This window comes from Podarcis bocagei, assembly GCF_964188305.1.
Source record: "Podarcis bocagei genome assembly, chromosome: 7".
Taxonomy (NCBI): domain Eukaryota; kingdom Metazoa; phylum Chordata; class Lepidosauria; order Squamata; family Lacertidae; genus Podarcis; species Podarcis bocagei.
The window spans coordinates 24,622,834-24,642,629 of NC_138132.1; the positions used below are offsets into that span (position 1 = coordinate 24,622,834).

At 45.8% G+C, this 19,796-nt stretch overlaps 1 protein-coding gene across 2 annotated transcripts in view; it reads right to left on the reverse strand.

Moving 5' to 3' along the window:
• LOC308591339 (putative transmembrane protein 244) overlaps positions 1–19,796 on the reverse strand; it is a 59,096-nt gene continuing 39,300 nt past the window's right edge. The window contains exons 2-6 of one of the 2 annotated variants that reach the window (XM_081202088.1): positions 12,690–12,775; positions 7,383–7,456; positions 5,566–5,691; positions 1,880–1,924; positions 1–745 (exon numbers count right to left, since the gene is read on the reverse strand). In XM_081202088.1, the coding sequence (XP_081058214.1) occupies positions 666–745; positions 1,880–1,924; positions 5,566–5,691; positions 7,383–7,456; positions 12,690–12,721 (357 nt within the window). In that variant the 5' untranslated portion in view covers positions 12,722–12,775 and the 3' untranslated portion in view covers positions 1–665. Of the gene's footprint in view, positions 746–1,879; positions 1,925–5,565; positions 5,692–7,382; positions 7,668–12,689; positions 12,776–19,796 lie in introns of those variants that run through there. The other variant, XM_081202087.1, reaches the window with a different exon arrangement.

The window sequence follows — 19,796 nt, forward strand, 5'->3', positions numbered from 1 at the left end:
AGTAGTTCTAAGGGGGAAGAAACATTCATTGTTTCAGTATGTGTGTTTTGCAGCAGATGACACCATAGACTCCAGAGGCACCTCCCTTCTTGCACTGGAAGGAGTGCCTATATTAGATGGTGCTTGCCCTCTACAGTTTTTGTAAGGTATTTAAAATATTTTCTAAAGTTAGCAATTTGTTTGTTTAATCAAGGCCACATTGTAAGCTGATATTTGTAATTGATTAACAGCTAAATGCTGTCGTCTGCTTAGGCACCCTTGTCAGCCTGTCTTTTTCAAATGGAATGCTGGAAGAATCTGCCATATACTGCCAAAATCAGACTATAGGTCCATCTAGGTCAGCATTTTCCATTCTAGGGTCTCAGACAGTGGTCCTTCACATTCCCTTCTACCTGGGATTCATTTAACTTTGGAATGGAAAACCTGTGATGCTCCAAGTGTTAGACTCAAATTCCCCCAATCTCTGACTATTGACAATGCTGGCTGTGGCTGATGGGATTTGGAATCCAATAACAGCTAGAAGTCTGCAGGATCCCCATCCCTGATTTAACTGGAGAAACCTGAAATTGAAACTGGGACCTTTTGTATGCTCCATGGTCCCTTTCCGATGAACAGGGAGTGCCTTGCGTTGCGTGTTGATGTGAAGAAGTGAGGCCGCTTTGAGCTTAAAGAAGGCTGTCTGTGTTGGGGCAGGCGAGGTAAGTCACGAGTTCTCCGCTGCAAATCATGATGAAGAGGCCGCTGGCTGCAGAGGGAAGGTAAATCAGCATATGAAATATTGTCTAAATTAACCTAATCCTCTGCTAATAATTTATTTAAGATTACATCATTCCTTTCTGACTGATTACAGGTTTCTAAGGTGGTTTACAGGAACTCGCAACCAAGTAAGATTAAGAAAAGAAAAAAGGCAGCTGGAGGGCATCACATACCCTACTGCAGGGGTCAGCAACCTTTTCCAGCCGTGGGCCGGTCCACCATCCCTCAGACCATGTGGTGGGCCGGACTATATGTGGGGGGGGAGAACGAATTCCTACGCCCCACAAATAACCCAGAGATGCATTTTAAATAAAAGCACACATTCTACTCACGTAAAAACATGCTGATTCCCGGACCGTCCACGGGCTGGATTGAGAAGGCAATTGGGCCACATCTGGCCCCCAAGCCTTAGGTTGCCTACCCCTGCCCTACTGCAAGATAGCCTAACAATACTCTTAATGTTGCTGCAGCAACTTCCTCCCTTTCAAAGCTTATCAATGACCACAGGGGGAAATCCCTAAAAGAAATGGACTACCTAGCAACCAGTGTCAGGAATTCTTAGGGCACTTACTCTTGGGCAGCTGGGTAACTTGTGGGTCCTGGCACTTCCTTGCAGTGGTGACTGATGAGTGTATATTACTAGATGTTCTCTAACTTCTTTTAGCTTGAAAGAGGGGGTTTGATGAGTGGGGCACAGCTTTATGCAGATCCACTCTTTGCTCATGGTTTTTTTGTCCCTTTGCTGCCTGTTCATGGTCCTTTTAGTAGCAATTCCACCACTACTGGACATTGTTTTGCTCTCCTTTACCCAAGAGAAGCCGGAATGAGACCAGGAAGCTTCGCCCTTCTGAAGCTGACATAATCATATAACTAGCCAATGAGAGTTAGCAGATCGGAGTGAAGGCAGGAAACATGTTTTCAGGTTCTTCCTGACAAAATCAGCAAACTGGGTGGTCTGGGCACATCACGGTGAAGGTGAGAGGGCCACCTTGACCCAGCCCTCAACACCCTGTCAGAGGTGTGAACTCCCAAACAAAGCAATGCATGTTGGATTGACTTGGAATACTGCAGACCTTATACTATCCCTTCGAAAGCAGAGTTGGCTTTTTGAAAATAATCTTACCAAGCGCCAGCCACCATTGCCAAACCAGAGGAAATTCTTTCATTACTGCAAAAGACAGGTCAGAAAAGTCAGCTGAAAAGTTGGAGATATGGCGGCATCACTATACTGTAAAGCAGGGGTCAGCAAACTCTTTGGGGAGGGGGCCGGTTCACCATCCCCCAGGCATAGTAGCGGGCCGGACTGTGTGCGCAGGAGCACACGCATGCGGCGGAGGGGGCTTCTCTCTCCCCCAGCCCCTCCCCTCCCAATGCTTACCTCCGCCGCCACTCTGCCTGTGGTTGGGAGCTGGCGGCGGTGGCGGCGCCTCTCCTTTTTGTGACAGCTTTCCCTGGCACAGGGCCAGCAGACACACCAAGCTCCAGCCCACAGCGCAGCCGTGGGGAGAGGCCGGTGGCTTCCTATCAAAGCCCAGCCCCCTTTCTCTGCAGGGTGGGGAGAAGCCGGGAGGAGGGAGGAGACGCCGCCATGGTGAGGGAGGAAGGGGGGCAAATCACCCAAAAATGGTGACCAGGGAAAAATGGCGATTGCACCAATCCAAGCAGTGATTGCAGAACCATTCACGGGCCAGATCCAGAGGGCAGTTGGGCTGGATGCGGCCCGCAGACCTTAGTTTGCCAATCCCTGCTGTAAAGAATAATTTATTTGGTAGGAAAGAACGTATCAGAGAAATGTGGCATTCCAGGGTCCAAGGTCCCTTTGCTGCCTCTACTACTAACGTTTTCAGTAACCTGAAGCACAGCTTTGCCTTACTGAAGGGTCAGGAAACTGTAAGCCTGAGGACCAAATGTGGCCTAAAGCCCTCTATCTGGCTCTCAGAGCTCTCCTCAACCATACATCCTTCTGGCCCTGCTTTGAGTGTTTTTCCTAGTTGGGAAGAGTCCTTGAACTGTGACAGTGCATAAGAAGCAAGGCTGACTTCTGGGTTAGCATTGTTTGACAGCTGCCAAAGCCCATACCTCAGTGCAGGATCCACTACCAACTCTTGCAGCCTCCTGGCCTTGCTGCTGCTACCTATTCATCTTTCCTCTCCATCTTGAGTGACCCACCAGTACTCAGGATAACTGTACTTGCAACATACATACACAACAGAGGTGGGACCATTAGCGTGAATGGGCCACTGCCCCACCTGCCTGCCTTCTTACAGTCAATCCTGAGGGTGGCACTGCCTGTTGGCTTCCTCCTCTTCTGTGTTCTCTGTCTCTGCCCTTTTGGAGGAGGATGGGGACAAAACGAGAGTTTATTGGTCCAGATCCTCCTCTTCCCTTCCAGTGCAGCATCTTCCAGCATGGGGGCTGAGCTCCTTTCAGGTGTGTGCTGGACTACTAAAGTAGGTGGCTACCACCCTGTTCTGGCATAGCAAATCCAATAAACCTGACTCATCTATCTGTTTGCAAGTCCATTCATCTCTTTGTGCAGCTCTTCCCCGTTCCTCGCTTCGCTCATCAATCATCTCTTAATTTGCCTATCTTAGCCCTTTCATCCATCCATCTCAATCTTGGAGCACAGAAGTTTGCCTCCCTCCGAGTCACAATTTTAAAGGGGGGAGAGAGAGTGACTGCACCTTGCTTTGGCAGCAGAAGTAGCTGCAGTTTATCATGCCCAAGCCAGGACGCCAACAAATCATGCCCATGTTGAAGGCCCATGCAGTGGCCCTAATCGGAAAACGCATGGGGACTGTGGCACGGGAGCAACACAATCCTTTCTACTAAAGTGCATTTGTCTGGCTCCCATTTAGCCAAAATTACTTTGTTTATGACTAAGCAATTAGTCTTTTCCATAGATGCCCCCCAGCAACGCAATTGACACGGGAAGCCGAGGGGGAGTGTTGCAGCTCTCATGGTGACAGCGAAGTGATGGGTGCCTTTTTCCAGTCCATTAGCACCAGCAGGCTGCAGATGTCGGTGCCTGTCTTTCTGGCATTTCAGCGCGCAAGAGAAATGGAAGGCTCTTCCCTGTTATCATTGCTGCCATGATGGGAGAGAAGGAAAGATGGTTCCACATGGCACAGGGATTAATGGGACAGAACAATAGCGGAGGCAGGGACATGAGAGAAGAGGCGGGTGCCAGCCATTTGCAAGCTATTTAAAAACAACGCTCTCTTCCTTGGTAATGTTCATATTTGCTTTAAATCTGTTTTTAAATTTGATTTTGCAGGATCATTAGCTGTTACTGCTGCTTCTAGGGTGGTGGGGGTGGAGAGGATGCCTGTGGGAAGACGGGAAAAGTTGGCTTTGTCTGCTGGGTGAACTTTTTAGGCCAGGAGTGGAGAACCAGTGGCATTGGACTACAACTCCCATCATTCCTCTGACTACTTGGCATGCTGGCTGGTATGAATGGGAAGGTCACAAATGTATCCCTTTTTGCAAAACAATCTCCCCTGTTGTAACATATTTTATGTACCGGTAATTTTTGCTGATAAATGCATTTTTAATGCACACTTTACCCTAATACATTTTTGTACTCCTTGCTTAGCTGACAACCTGCATTGCAAAATTCGGATAAATGCAAATTTTGAAGGATGCCTGCCTATTGTTTTTCATCTTCTTTCATTAAGTGCAGCTTAGGTTAGTCTGCCTTTAAATACAAAATGAATTACATTTCTCTCCTGCCCATAACCTGGATATATTTTGTTCTTTCATCAATAAATTCCTTTTGCAGTCAGTTCTTAGTTGTTTAATTATGTTAACTTAAAATGTGGAAGGTTCTAAGTCCTACTCAAGTAAACCCACTGAAGTGAAGACTATAGGTGGTCATGTTTATGTCAGTGGGTCTATTCTGAGTTGGACAAGCCTTAAATACCATCTGAAGTCATTATTATGCTGGTGATTAGTAATACTGTTTTGCATTGCATGCGAAGTTTGTATTATACTCCCTTGTATTAACTTGCTTTGGGGGTGACTTATAAACTGCTTAGAAACTTTTGTAGAAATATGAAGCAGTATATAACTTAAGGTAAGTAAATAAACAAAAGATTTGAACATGACTGAGACCGTATTGGCCCGAATATAAGCCGCACTCGATTATAAGCCGCACCTTTAAAATTGGAGAGGAAAAAAGAAGAAAAATATATAAGCCGCTCCATTCCTCACTGCTCCTGGCTGCTTATGGGGGGCGGGGGAGCCACGCTGCGTTGCCAATGGCCTTTCCCCTATCTCGCCCTCTCCCTTCCCGGCCTTGGGGGAGAGGACAGGGGAATACGCACGGGGCGGGCACCACTTTGCCGCGCTCCTGGCACTGTCTGCCCCGTGCTTCTGGCTGCATACCGTAAGGTCACGAATATAAGCCGCACTTTAACTTTTCACGGTTGGAATTTTGGGGGAAGTGAGGCTAATAATAATAATAATAATAATAATAATAATAATTTATTATTTATACCCCGCCCATCTGGCTGGGTTTCCCCAGCCACTCTGGGCGGCTTCCAAAAGAATATTAAAATACTATGATACATCAAACATTAAAAGCTTCCCTAAACAGGGCTGCCTTCAGATGTCTTCTAAAAGTCTGGTAGTTGTTGTTCTCTTTGACATCTGGTGGCTTATATTCAGGCCAATACAGTAATATCTTAGCTGGACAGTTGGCTGTTACTTCACTGGTCCATGAAAGCTGCAATCCAGTGCCAAACATTGCTCCTTTTTCCATCCTTGAAAGGGTCCCTCCAACTTAGCACATGACTGCCTTGAACTCACCTGCAACAGTCAAGAGCACATGGACCATGGTAACAGTGATGGTATAATCCCAGACCCAGCGTTTCAGTAGCACAGCGAAGAGGAGGCCGCTGATCAGAAAGGTGGTCTCCATCGACAGCACGTTTGCTTAGGAAGGAGGAAAGGGGAAAGAAAGCCTTCAATGACCTGGTGTAATCCAGATATTCTGGATTATAAATTGGGGGGGGGGGACAACAACAGCACCCAGCTAAAATTCTAAACTACAGTCGTTCTCCTGTATAGTAGAGCAAAATGTCTTCTTTTTTTTAGAATAATTTTTTATTAACCGACCAATCACATCAAATCAAACCAAATTACATAAATTCCAAATTACAAGCCGAATTTTAAATTTTTGTTGGGGGTACCCATATTTCAAGTTCCGAAGGGGATCCAATCAACTTCTTGCTTCTTACTGCTGTTTTAATGTCCACAAATCTAACCTTATGATGTTCACAGTACTATCCAGTCCTTTCTTATTGTTTTTCCACATCTCTTGTTGTTATTTTCATATATTTTTCCTTTCTCTTTGTGACCTCTGATAGTCTCCACAAGCTGGTTAGAACATTTTGTAATCCTGCGTGGATATTATTTTTTTAATCCAGTAGCCATATCCAGACGTTTTCCATATAACATCACTTCCATACATCAAAACAGTCTTAGCGTCATTAATCTTCACCAATCTGCCTCCTTTCTCAAAACCTCTGAGGAGATTCACCAGGAATGCAGTCTGAAAACAAGTCCGTTCTTCCTCCCGGCTATAAATCCTTTGGCAAGATGGCGACTCCGAATTAATTGCTGCGCCATTCCAAAAGCTCTTATTGCTTCTCGATCTCCATAAAGCATACTTTTGGTTAAAGTTTATCTCCACACAGACCTTAATCATCCTGCTTGGGTCAATTCAACCGATGATTCTAATGAGGAGGGGTTCTTGTAAATCACATAGAAGGAAAGTAAAAAAGGTCCCCCCCCCATTCAGTCCCGTTGTCAACATACCCAGCCTTTGGTGTATCTTCATCATAAAATATTCCTGTTTCTCCAACCCGTCGTCTTCTTTCGCAGAGGTCACTTAAATTAGCAGACTTCACTCCCCTTCTTCACTTGAAATATGTGCATTTGCTTCTTTTGTAATTAATTATTCCAAATTGCTGCAGCTAGTGCGCGATCAGAGACAGCGTCCAGGAGAGCCGAGGTCCACACGGGGGCATTCTGCCTAGGGCCCTCACCCCCTTCTTTCGAATTAGGGGGTGATTTATGGGCACAGCAGGCAAGGGCAGTGTTCCCCAATTCCTTGGGGCAACAAGGGAGGCTGCCTACTCCCATAACAGCCTCTTAATTACCCCGTGTGGGTCGGAGAGATGGTATTCTCGGCCATCTTCCAATGCGCCCCCTAGTGGCCCCCCTAGAGCAAAATGTCTTTGATGTCGTCTTCTATACAGAGGTCATTCATTTTAGACTTTCTAGGTTTTATCCAATGCTAGTCCTATTCAAAGTTCCTGTTTAGGGAAGTTTTTAATGTGTGATGTTTTATCTGTCGGGAGCCACCCAGAGTGGCTGAGGAAACCCAGCCACATGGGCAGGGTATGAAAAATAACTACTACTTCTTCTTCTTCTTCTTCTTCTTCTTCATTATTATTAAAGTGAACCTAATGAAATTAATCGGCATGACTAACTTTGGTCCATTAATTTGAATGGGTCTACTCTGAGTTTTGCATCATAGGCATACCTTGATGCTTCTGTTCTTCCCCCACCCCCAAAGGCAATGCCATCTCTATGAACACTAAAGGGTTTCCCCAACTCACCCAGATATTTGGGATTTGAATAAGATGGTTCCATGTTGAATTCAAAAGGGACAAGCATGCCAAAGTTGTTGAGCCTGGAAAGAAAAGTACTTGAGGTTAAACTCGGTAGAAGCTTCATGACAGTTATGATGGTGGCACTTGTAAATTCCACTGACTTCATCTAACTCTTGCTGATTCCGAGCAAGGTCCACTTTATCCTACATGATGTTTCCAAGTGCAGAAGCTGAGCATTTGAATCTCAATTCTGCAATACAGTGTTACCTCGGGTTAAGTACTTAATTCGTTCTGGAGGCCTGTTCTTAACCTGAAACTGTTCTTAACCTGAAGCACCACTTCAGCTAATGGGGCCTCCCGCTGCCGCCGCGCCGCCGGAGCACAATTTCTGTTCTTATCCTGAAGCAAAGTTCTTAACTATTTCTGGGTTAGCGGAGTCTGTAACCTGAAGCGTATGTAACCTGAAGCGTATGTAACCGCTGTAAACTGAAACAGCCCACTTTAAGAGGTTAACAAATAAACTATGGTTGAAACGTGAACAGGTCAGGAAAGATGGGTTTACTCTGGTGTGGTTTAATTTCGTAACATATGCCAATATTCCAGAAAATGAATAACCTCGTCATCATTTGCTTCAATCGGATTTATCTAAATTTAGTTTAAACATATATTATCTTCCCTTTGAACCCACCCCTCCACGTTCCTCAATATACCAACTGTTTGATTGGTAACAGTAGGGGAGAAATGAATATGACTCATACTTAATCGAAGCACAACCACAAAGGCTCCTGATTAAACATTTGGCTATGCAATGTTGAACTTTAACTGTTAACTCTGTTCTGTCCTGCTCCCCTTTATTTTTGTTTAAACCAATTCATAAACCAAGAACTTATACACTGACCACTAATAATGAACCATATGCTGCAGATATCACTGAAGATTAATTATGCTCCTTTTGTGGTATACACATGGCATGAGAAGATTTGGTCTATTTATTTGTATCATTTATTATTCCTATGATCCTTGTTTATAAACCCATTAAAAAGTTATAGTAAATAAAATAAAAAAACCTCTGCAGCAAACTATTAGTGACAATGGCAGTTTTAGGGGGTACAAGTTTATATGAGAGCATGGTGGGGAAGAAAAGATTCAGCCCTCTCCAATCCTGTATGATCCTGATCAGAGAGAGAGAGAGCTGCTATTTAACAAACAACAAGCCCAGATACATGATATATAATTGTGCATATAACTTACTGTGTAGTTTGGCCCTCCACTAGTTGCCTCAGGCCAGTGGTGGCCAAACTCAGCCCTCCAGATGTTTTGGGACTACAGTTCCCATCATCCCTGACCACTGGTTCTGTTAGCTAGGGATGATGGGAGTTGTAGTCTCTAAACATCTGGAGGGCCAAGTTTAGCCACCACTGCCTTAGGCAAACTCTTCCCCCAGCTTCCACCCAGCCCTGGTGATAAGCTGTTGTAGGTATTGCAGAAAGGTAATTGTGTTCATGCACCCAGCTAGAACCCTGAAAAGGAACTTGAAACTGCAATGTTTTGCTGTGGGTTCTGCTTGCTTCATGTAACTGTGATTGATTACTTTGTCCACTTTGCCCAAAGAGACCTACGGTTTCACCCAACAACTTTGTCAGATTGGACAACTTGGCAAAGCCACCCAGTACCCTTGAAGGCTTAAGTACCGTTCTTCCCCAGACATTTTGTGTAAGTTATTACAGATCATTGCTCTTCTTGCCAGGCTGGGAGGTTAACCAACAATGGGAGGCAAGCTAGGCACTCATAAACCTGTCTATCATTGATGGATGGGTAATCCACTTTGGTCTTAAATGTAGCTACACTTGGAAGAAAGCCTCATTGGTTTAAATCGGAGTGGGAAACCTTTGTTAGCCCAGTGGCCAGCTACCTTCAAGAAGAAAGCTTTCCAAAAGAAAAAGTGTATTAGGCAAAAATGCATACTAGAATGTGTATATCAGGAGGAATGAGTCTTTGCAGAGGGTGGTGAACACAGCACATGATATCATGGGCTGTCCCCTGAGCCCTCTAGATGACATCTCAAGGGATCGTTGTCTTAGGAGAGCGAAAAAAATTATCAGGGATAATTCACACCCCGGCCAGCACCTCTTTAATCTACCCTCAAGCAGGAGATATAGAAGTATAATCAGTCGTAAGGTAAAGGTAAAGGGATCCCTGACCATTAGGTCCAGTTGTAACCGACTCTGGGGTTGCGGCGCTCATCTCGCTTTATTGGCCGAGTGAGCTGGCGTACAGCTTCCGGGTCATGTGGCCAGCATGACTAAGCCGCTTCTGGCGAACCAGAGCAGCACACAGAAACGCCGTTTACCTTCCCGCCGGAGCGGTACCTATTTATCTACTTGCACTTTGATGTGCTTTCAAACTGCTAGGTTGGCAGGAGCTGGGACCGAGCAATGGGAGCTCACCCCGTCACGGGGATTCGAACCACCGACCTTCTGATTGGCAAGTCCTAGGTGTTAAGTTGTGGGCGAACATATCAGACGACACAGCGATTCTTCAAACAGCTCTTCTTTATTCTGAGGCCAGAACTGAACTGAGCTGAAGGGCTCAATCAGCCTGCTTATATAGAGCTCCAGTACCTTGTTACTGTAACAACTTTCTAAAACTATCCAATCACTGAACATCACTTTCGATCCTTCATTTGCATACAAGCTATCCAATCACTGAACGTCACTTTCGATCCTTCATTTGCATAACTATCTACAGTATCCCCCTGCTGGCCCAGGGTGAGAACTTCAGTACATAACACTAGGCTCTGTGGTCTAACCCAGTGTTTCCCAACCTTTTTTGGGCAAAGGCACACTTGTTTGATGAAAAAAATCTCGAGGCACACCACCATTACAGCCCCGTGACGTCAGCGCGCAGCGTCATGCCAGGAGGGACGCACGAAAGTGTAAGTTTCACTTTTTTTCCCTCCCCCTTGCCGGGGAACCTCCAAGCTTTGGGGGTGGGGGGGGAGGAGGCAGCAAAGCGAGGCAGGAAGGAGAGCGCGGCTTGGCTGGGTGAGCTTTGGCAGGGGCAGGGAATGAGAGCCGCGAGGCGGGTGCTGCGGACGGAGGCGCTGCCCGCCGAGCTCGCAGGCAGCCAGGCAGGCAGACGGCGAGAGCCCCACGCTGGGCGGCCTCTCTTCGCCGCCGCCGCCCCGCCTCTCGCCGCCCGACTCGCCCGCCTCCCTCCAGGCAACATCTCGCGGCACACCAGGCAACATCTTGCGGCACACTAGTGTGCCGCGGAACAGTGGTTGGGAAACACTGGTCTAACCCACAGCGCCACCCGCGTCCCATAATCAGTCGTACCAACAGGCTAAAAAACAGTTACTATCCGTGGGCTGAACAGAAGATAATATAGTGCAACTGACTTTCGGGGTTGGTATGTTATGTGACAAGCACACAGAGTGCAATGAGATTGAGTGTTTGGGGGGGTGAGGCTCGGTTAATTTCATTGTACACAGGTTGTACATTGGCAATAAAGGTATTATTATTATTATTATTATTATTATTATTATTATTATTATTATTATTACAGTGGTACCCCGCAAGACGAACGCCTCGCAAGACGGAAAACCCGCTAGACGAAAGGGTTTTCCGTTTTGGAGGCGCTTCGCAAAACGAATTTCTCTATGGGCTTGCCTCGCAAGACGACAGCCCATAGGGAAATCTCCGGGACAGCGGGGAAGCGCAGCGCGTCTTCCCCACTGTCCTCGGACCTCCGCCCGCCGCGCGGCATCGGAACGAAGCTCCGATGACGGGTGGCGGGGGGGGAACGCCTCCTCCCGCAGCGCGGCATCGGAACGAAGCTCCGATGCCGGGCGGCGGGGGGGGACGCCTCCTCCCGCTGCGCGGCATCGGAACGAAGCTCCGATGCCGGGCGGCGGGGGGGGGACGCCTCCTCCCGCAGCGCGGCATCGGAACGAAGCTCCGATGCCGGGCGGCGGGGGGGGAACGCCTCCTCCCGCAGCGCGGCATCGGAACGAAGCTCCGATGCCGGGCGGCGGGGGGGGAACGCCTCCTCCCGCCGCGCGGCATCGGAACGAAGCTCCGATGCCGGGCGGCGGGGGGGGAACGCCTCCTCCCGCCGCGCGGCATCGGAACGAAGCTCCGATGCCGGGCGGCGGGGGGGAACGCCTCCTCCCGCCGCGCGGCATCGGAACGAAGCTCCGATGCTGCCGCGCGGCATCGGATGGCTTTCCTGAAGACTTGGGGTGGGAGGAGGGTTTTCCTTCCCACCGCCAACATTCAGAATGCTGTTCTGAATGTTTGCGGTGGGGAGGAAAAACCCTCCTCCCACGCAAGCCCCGGGAACAGAGGGAAAGCGCTGCGCGCCTTCCCCTCTGTTCCCGTACCTGTCCTGAAGGCTTGCGGTGCGGAGAAAAGCCCTTCTCCGCACCACCAGCCTGGCAAGCGGTTTCCCTAGGAACGCATTAATTGATTTTCAATGCATTCCTATGGGAAACCGTGCTTCGCAAGACGAAAAACTCACAAGAAGAAAAAACTTGCGGAACCAATTAATTTCGTCTTGCGAGGCACCACTGTATTATTATTGTTACTAAAATGCTGACAGACTTCTTTGAGGACTTAAAAAAAATCACAGACTGAAGCAGAAGTGTGGCAAACTGTACTTAATGTGTGAAAATGAGAAACAGACACTAAAATTGAAAGATGTTTACAATTCTTATTAATTTATTTTATATATTTATTTTAATAGATAAATACAATTACTAAAAACATAGAAAAAACAATAATTTTAAACAACCAACTAAAAGACAATTGACAAGAATCAAAACTTTATGTCTCTCTGTGTTTATTCCTGGAGTACATCCGTTGAAATTAATGGACCTAAGTTAATTATATCCATTAATAATATTATTAATATGTCTATTAGTTAATATTAATAATTGCTTAATTTTCAGAGTGTTGCTGTGGGAATTAAATGAGGAAGGGGGAAAGCCCTTCTGCTCCTTGGAGAAAAAGTTGGGATATGAATGAAATAAATAAAGGATGTCCATAGATCTACGCTGAGTGTGACTAACATTGACCATAAGCCTTAAGACTCCCAGGAACATGCTGTCAGATGTGTTTTGTAACAGCACAAAGCTAAAGGGAAATTAAAATAAATGGCTACACTGTAATTAGGCATTGTGTCAGGTGTGGAGGGGAAAAGAACATTCGCAAACACTTATTAGGAGCAGCAGCAGGAAGACTGAACGCTTGTGGGAGATGCTAACAGGGGAGGTTGAGAGTAACATCTATGGTTCACAGAAAGCAGCCTCACCTGAATGCTCCACAGCAAATGCTTCCAGTCATGTAATACACTGTGTAGAAAATGAGGAGGCACAGCAGTATATGAAGAACAATCGTCTGGAAATCAAACCAGGAAAGAAGAAGAAATGAAATAGATTGGTACACATGGTGACCTTACGTTGGTTTCCTGCTGAGCAAAGTTGAACGGTGCCACCTCAAAGGAGAAACGTCATTAGAGAATTGGGTACCTATGTTAGCTGGCCCAAATAATATTGGTGGGTGCAGTCGCAGGTGATTGTTGAAGGTGCTTTGCAACCCGACAGAGCACTGGAAATGGTATTGGATTCGCCTGAGAAACAACATTTCTGCAGCAAAGAAATGACTTGGGCTTCTGTATGGAAAAGCACAGCTTCATATCTGTTGGAAGTTCAGGTGCAACTCAGCTGGCCAAAAGGGGGTTACATGGGGATTCAGATTCCTAGACTATCCCTGTGCCTTTTGCCTCTCTACTGACCTCTCTCTCCTTTGAACTTTAGATTGACAAGCCTTAGGTTGCATCCTGTTCACAACTTCCTCCTCCTCACTCTCTCAGACCTGCCTTTGTTTCCTCTATAGATTAGTAAGATTTGAGAGAAGCTTTTCTATCCAAGTTAAGTACTTCCTACGATAGGCAACTTTATTATTTTTCTCTCCAAATCTCTCTGTGCGTGATTCCCATAGGGTAACGTCTACGTATCAGATTCACAAGCCACATTCTGCATACCAAATTTCAATAATGTAGGCTAGTAACAAGAGTTTCCAGAACCATCCCTCCCTTCTTTCATATGTCTTTTGAAAGCTATAATGTTTAGACAGGCCTTTGAGATATGAATGTTCTCCTTTTTAACCAATTGGTATTTAATGAAGTTTATTTTAAATAATGTTTTTTTACGGATACTTTTTGCTGATTTTATTCCTATAAATTGTATACCACCTTGATATATTTTAATGTTTGATGTTCTAGTGTATTTTTAATATTTTGTTGGAAGCCATCCAGCCAGATGAGCACTGTATGAATAATAAATTATTATTATTATTATTATTATTATTATTATTATTATTATTATTATTAAAAATATAAATACAAAGATACATACATAGATAAAATAGGACTTCTGTCTTCCTGTAGCTTTTTCTCATACTACAAACCACTGAGAAATCTATCACTCAGTCAGGTTGCCACTTGCATTCGCTAGAATGCACCACAATATCATCCAAGTGATATTTAGTTAAGTATTTTTATTTATTTACTTGATTGGGGGGGAGGGTGAGCAGTTGCCCCCTTGCCTCCCCCGACTATGCCCATGGACCTTCTCCTGGCCCATGCTAGAGAATTCTATGCTAGAGCTATCTTTGGAATTATAGAGGTATTCTATTCTACAGTTATCTTTAGATACTGCAGTCTGACTTCAAACTGATAAGGAGCAGGTGGTGTGGGTGAATCCCTGCTTGACATCCCAAACCTCTCTGCAGCAGCTGACTCTGCTTCCCGCCCCCCAGCTCAATAGAGGTAACCTGTTCCCCAAGGGCTTTACCTTGATGGCTGCTGTATGGCTGCCTTGAGGCACCATGTAAGATTCATAACAGCAAGGGTAATATTTCGTGAAGCACAGCTGTAGCCCAGAAGAGAGAGTCTGGTCTTCTCCCGCAGGGGATTAAGGTCTGAGCTGCAAAGCCTGTTAGAGGCGAAGATCGGAGGTGGCAGAGAAAGAGGGAGGAGCAAAGGAAACTAGCCAGTCCCTTGACTGGAAGAGTTTAAGACATTATAAGGACTGAGCAGAATCTTATGGACTGTGGCAGTCTGCCATGACAGTGGTCGGGATGACCTGCACCCACTGGGACAGTTAAGGCAGAAGGCAGGAAGATCTACAGCAGAGCCTCTCCCTAACTGGTTGTAAGAAAGAAGACAGGCAGGTGGGGGCTGATTGGAGCCAAAGTGAGGTTGGTGGGCCAATGTCGCCATTCACCTTAGTAGAGTAGCCTTCTGTGGCGGTGATTTTTATAGGCCTCTGTCATGGGATGGGATCACATTGTTCAGCGATGCTGAAGAAATTCCTACCCAGAGATTCATGAGTGCATCTATACTACCATAAAAGGTAAAGGTAAAGGGACCCCTGACCATTAGGTCCAGTCGTGACCGACTCTGGGGTTGCGGCGCTCATCTCACTTTATTGGCCGAGGGAGCTGGCATACAGCTTCTGAGTCATGTGGCCAGCATGACTAAGCTGCTTCTGGAGAGCCAGAGCAGTGCACGGAAACGCCGTTTACCTTCCTGCCGGAGTGATACCTATTTATCTACTTGCACTTTGATGTGCTTTCGAACTGCTAGGTTGGCAGGAGCAGGGACCGAGCAATGGGAGCTCACCCTGTCGCAGGGATTCAAACCGCTGACCTTCTAATCTGCACGTCCTAGGCTCTGTGGTTTAACCCACAGTGCCACCCACGTCCCATATACTACCATAGATGGCACTAAACAGGGAGCGGTAGCCAACACCTCAGAAAACAGAATAAAATTCAGAGTGAGCTTGACAGAATGTGAAGGGATGGCCTGGAACTATGAAAATGAAAATTCAGCAGAAACAAATGCAAAAGTTCTGCATTTATGCAACAACATCAAGCGAGTGACACCTAACTTGGAAACAGTGAATGTGAAAAGGGTCACAGCAGATCACAAGGTGAACATAAGTCAGCAAAAAAAATAAAAATGAATGTGACTTTAGCCTAATAACTAAGTCATATGAACTATTAAAGGTAAAGGGTAAAGGGACCCCTGACCATTAGGTCCATTTCGTGACCGACTCTGGGGTTGCGGCGCTCGTCTCGCTTTATTGGCTGAGGGAGCCAGCGTACAGCTTCCAGGTAATGTGGCCAGCATGACCACATGGCGAATCAGAGCAGCACACGTAAACGCCTTTTACCTTCCCGCCGGAGCGGTACCTATTTATCTACTTGCACTTTGACGTGCTTTTGAACTGCTAGGTTGGCAGGAGCAGGGACTGAGCAACGGGAGCTCACCCCGTCACGGAGATTCGAACTGCCGACCTTCTGATCGGCAAGTTCTAGGCTCTGTGGTTTAATCCACATAGCCACCCGCGTCCCATATGAAGTATTAGTTCCCCTTTATTCCATGCTGGACCTCCTACGTTCAGCTCAAGGCACCATACTTAGAGAAAGATGTGGGCAAGCTGGAATGGATTCAAAGGAGAGCAATGAAGATGGCAGTCGATACAAAAAACAAGCCCAAAGAGGAAAGGAATGGGGTATCTTTACTCCAGAGCACACAATGAAAGAGACATGCTAGCAGTCTCTTTCATACCTGGACTGTCGCAGATCAAAGGACAAAGGCTAGAACCTAATGAGCTTATGTTACAGGAGGGTATATTTTGGCTGACCAGTGGCAGAAATACCTTGGTGACAGGAGTGATCTGACAATGAAACTAATTGCCTGGAGGGAGATGGGATCAGAAGAGAAGAAGACTGGGAGCATGGGGGCAGGATCATAGCACTTTTAAAATCCTTGAAGGGGCATTGCACAGAAGAAGGCAAATACTTCTTCTCTGCTGCCCCAGAGGGCAGGTGTACATGTAATGGGCTAAAGATACACTAGGGTAGATTTTGGTTGAACATCAGGGAAAAGTTATTGATGGTAAGAGCAGTTCTATGGACCCAATTGTCTAGAGTTGGTTGGCTCTCCTCTGATTGGAGGTCTTAAGCAGAGGCTGCACAGACCATCTGCTGGGGATTCCCAAGCCATGCATTGACTGCATTAAGGTTGGGCAAAGTGGTCTTCTCCAACTCTCTGATAGGTGGGTCTACCATGGAACAACCCACTCACTGTTCACTCCATTTTTAAGGGGCATCAACATTTGCTGTCTTCATCAGATTGCCATCCTCTGGTGCGGTAGTGGCCAGTGGGTCAGTGATGGCAGGGTAGAGTTTCGCACCTGACTTCTGAGGCATGAAGAGCTCAACTCAAGGTAAGCACAGCGCCAGCATCAGGAGCGTTGGATTGGCTCTGCTCACACCACCCTGAGCAGTGCCTGTCATTCTGCAGCCGGATGTGCAATGCCACCTCGCCTTCACTGCCCTGCTGACCACTGCCTGTCCTGTTCATGACTCTTCCAGTGTGGTCAGTGTGGTGTAGTGGTTAAGAGCGGTAGTCTCGTAATCTGCACATGCAGCTGCTGGGTGACCTTGGGCCAGTCACACTTCTTTGAAGTCTCTCAGCCCCACTCACCTCACAGAGTGTTTGTTGTGGGGGAGGAAGGGAAAGGAGAATGTTAGCCACTTTGAGACTCCTTAAAGGGAGTGAAAGGTGGGATATCAAATCCAAACTCTTCTTCTTCCAGGAGCATTGGTAATGTCATTTCCTGCCTCTTCCTCTCCAACCCTTCTTGCAGGGCCAGTTGGCGTTGCATAGCCCTTGAGGAAGGCTAGCATAGCTTAGCCTACATTTCCTCTGCCCACATAGTATCCGGCTACTCTCAATTTATCTTTGACTTTTGCCCGCCATTTCATTACTATTATTTAGAAGAGGGAAAAGAAATCAAATCGAGAAAATATCATTAGTTAGAAAAATAGGTCCCTGGCTTTGTAGCTAATGAAGCTTGGTAGCCTGAAGCATTATGAAAGGAGATGGAAGCTTTTTACATATGAAGAAAATGGTTATTTCAATAGATTGCTCCCCCTACACATACATTAAAAAATGTGTCAAAAAATTAAGCATGTCAACAGAAGGCACAGCGCTCTATGTTCAGGGCCCAATACTGTCAACGTGTCAAGCTTAGGAGAAATGGTTTACTTGCATGAAGACCAAAAATGAAGCGAGAATTTTTTACTCTGGAGTTTGGCGAGTTCTACACGGTTGTCTGAGAACTCTTCACTGCAGAGGCAAGGAATTGGTGAGCTTCCAGATGTTGCTGGACTTCAACTCCCATCAGCCCCAGCCAGCCAGCTAGCGTAGCCAATAGTCAGGAGTTGTAATCCAACAACACATGGGACACAGCTACATAAATAAAAAAACCAATTATTTGAATGTGTTATAAACATGCAACACCAGATGGCACCAGAGAGCAAAAAAAATTTCTACATGATTTTCCATAGGATTTTTTTCCCTTTTGTTATCACAATCTAATTTCTGACTTATTTACAGTATAGTGTTTCTTTTCTGTGTATAAATCCACTCCTTGGAGTTAGTGGGGTGGAAAGCAAGGAGGCCAATTGCAGGTGGAGCCAGAGACTGATGCAGCCAACTAATTTCTCCCAGTTGAGTTCTACAAAGGTAGGTGGATCAGCAGCAGCAGGAGGAGGCTGACAGCCAGTGCTACCCCTTCAAAAGGCTGTAAGAAGGCAGGCAGATTGGGACTGGCTGATGGCAGGCTGAGGTTGGTGAGGCTGTGCCCCATTTGCCCTAACAGATCAGCTTCCACTGCCTGGAGGATCCACATCTCTGCTTTAGCACAAGCTTCAAGAGAGCAAGTAGTAATGCACAGTGAAGACAGCCCCTCCGTTTGCTGTGTTAGCCTGATATGATATCAAGACTTGGCTCAGCTTCCTGTCCATGGATGAACCTCTTAATGTGCAAGCTTTTTAGATAGGTCGTACTGCCTGCAATGTTTGCAACTCTGTCCATGTTGTGGAATCATCAGGAGATCATTTGCCCATAATACCAGGGATATTCTATGGTACAAAATCCAGTTATACCCTTAACCATATTGAGGAGGGACCCCCTCAGGTATGTTGTCCCTTGGGCAACAAAGGACATATTGTGATGTTGATTGTGTTTATGTGTGTTGACAATTGCTTGGTGTTTATTGGTGAAAGCAATGAAAACAGAGCAACTACTATCTTTGGAAGTTGAGGCCCAATACTCTGGAGCACTATTTCGTTGGATAAAATAAAAAAATTCCTTCCGGGTGTATCTGAAGAAGTGTGCATGCACACGAAAGCTCATACCAAGAACTAACTTAGTTGGTCTTTAAGGTGCTACTGGAAGGAATTTTTTTATTTTGACTATGGCAGACCAACACGGCTACTATCTGTCACTGGATAAACTTATCTGCTTATAAGCATTTTGGGAAGGGAAAGGCTTATTGATTTTATACAGTACTGGAATAGACCTAAAGAACTTGTATTCCAAGATGTCTTAATTATTACTTGTAATTAATTGAAGATATTGTGTTAAAGAAGGGTGACCTTCCAGATGATTTTGGACTCCAAGTCCCATCGGCCAGTGGTCAGAGATGATGGGAAATGTAGTGCAGTAACAGCTGGAGGACCAAAAATTGCCCAGCCCTAATGTAAAGACTTGGAAGACTAGATAGGTGTGTTAGATTTTGTTTGCCTTTTCTTCCTATTTGTGTGTTGAATAAGAGGAGAAAATAAAAAGTAGTAGTCTCTTAGCCACACTGAGTAATTAGGGAGAGCTAATCTGGAATAGTTGGTTAGAGTGCCAGACTATGACTTGGGAGATCAGGGTTCAAATCTCTACACAGCCATGAAGCTCGCAGGTGACCTAACTTACTGTGTTGTTGTGAAGATAAAACTGGGAGGGGAGAACAATGTAAATCGCCTTGACTTCCTTGGAGGAAAGGCAGAATATACATGTTGTAACAAATGAACGTCTAAAGAACTTGACTCTATGCTCCAGACCAGTGCTTTGAGCAGAGTAAGTGTTCCAAGTTCCCCTCTAGCCTTTACTTTAATATGGGCATTAGAAATTCAGAATCACTCCCAACAGATCACGTGTGCCGAGGAAATGTTAATATTATTAACACTTACTACGAAACAGAAGATCACAGCCTTGTTAAAACTGATTCTAGAGAACGGCACACTGAGAACTAGCAATCATAGCTGGTTTGAGACATTTTTACAAAAAAATTGCCACCTGCTCATTGCTAAAAATGTTAGTCCCCTCAAAGACTAGCCTGGAAATAGTTTCAGGAGATGTTAGATTATATGTTCTCAAGCCCCCTGGTAATAAGAGTAAAAGAACACATGCACTGTATCTTTTCCACCTTAAGTGTGATTACAGGGAGGACAGCTTTCTTTCAAAAGAACTCCAGCAAATCTGTCTGCACACAGCATTTATTTGCAGCAG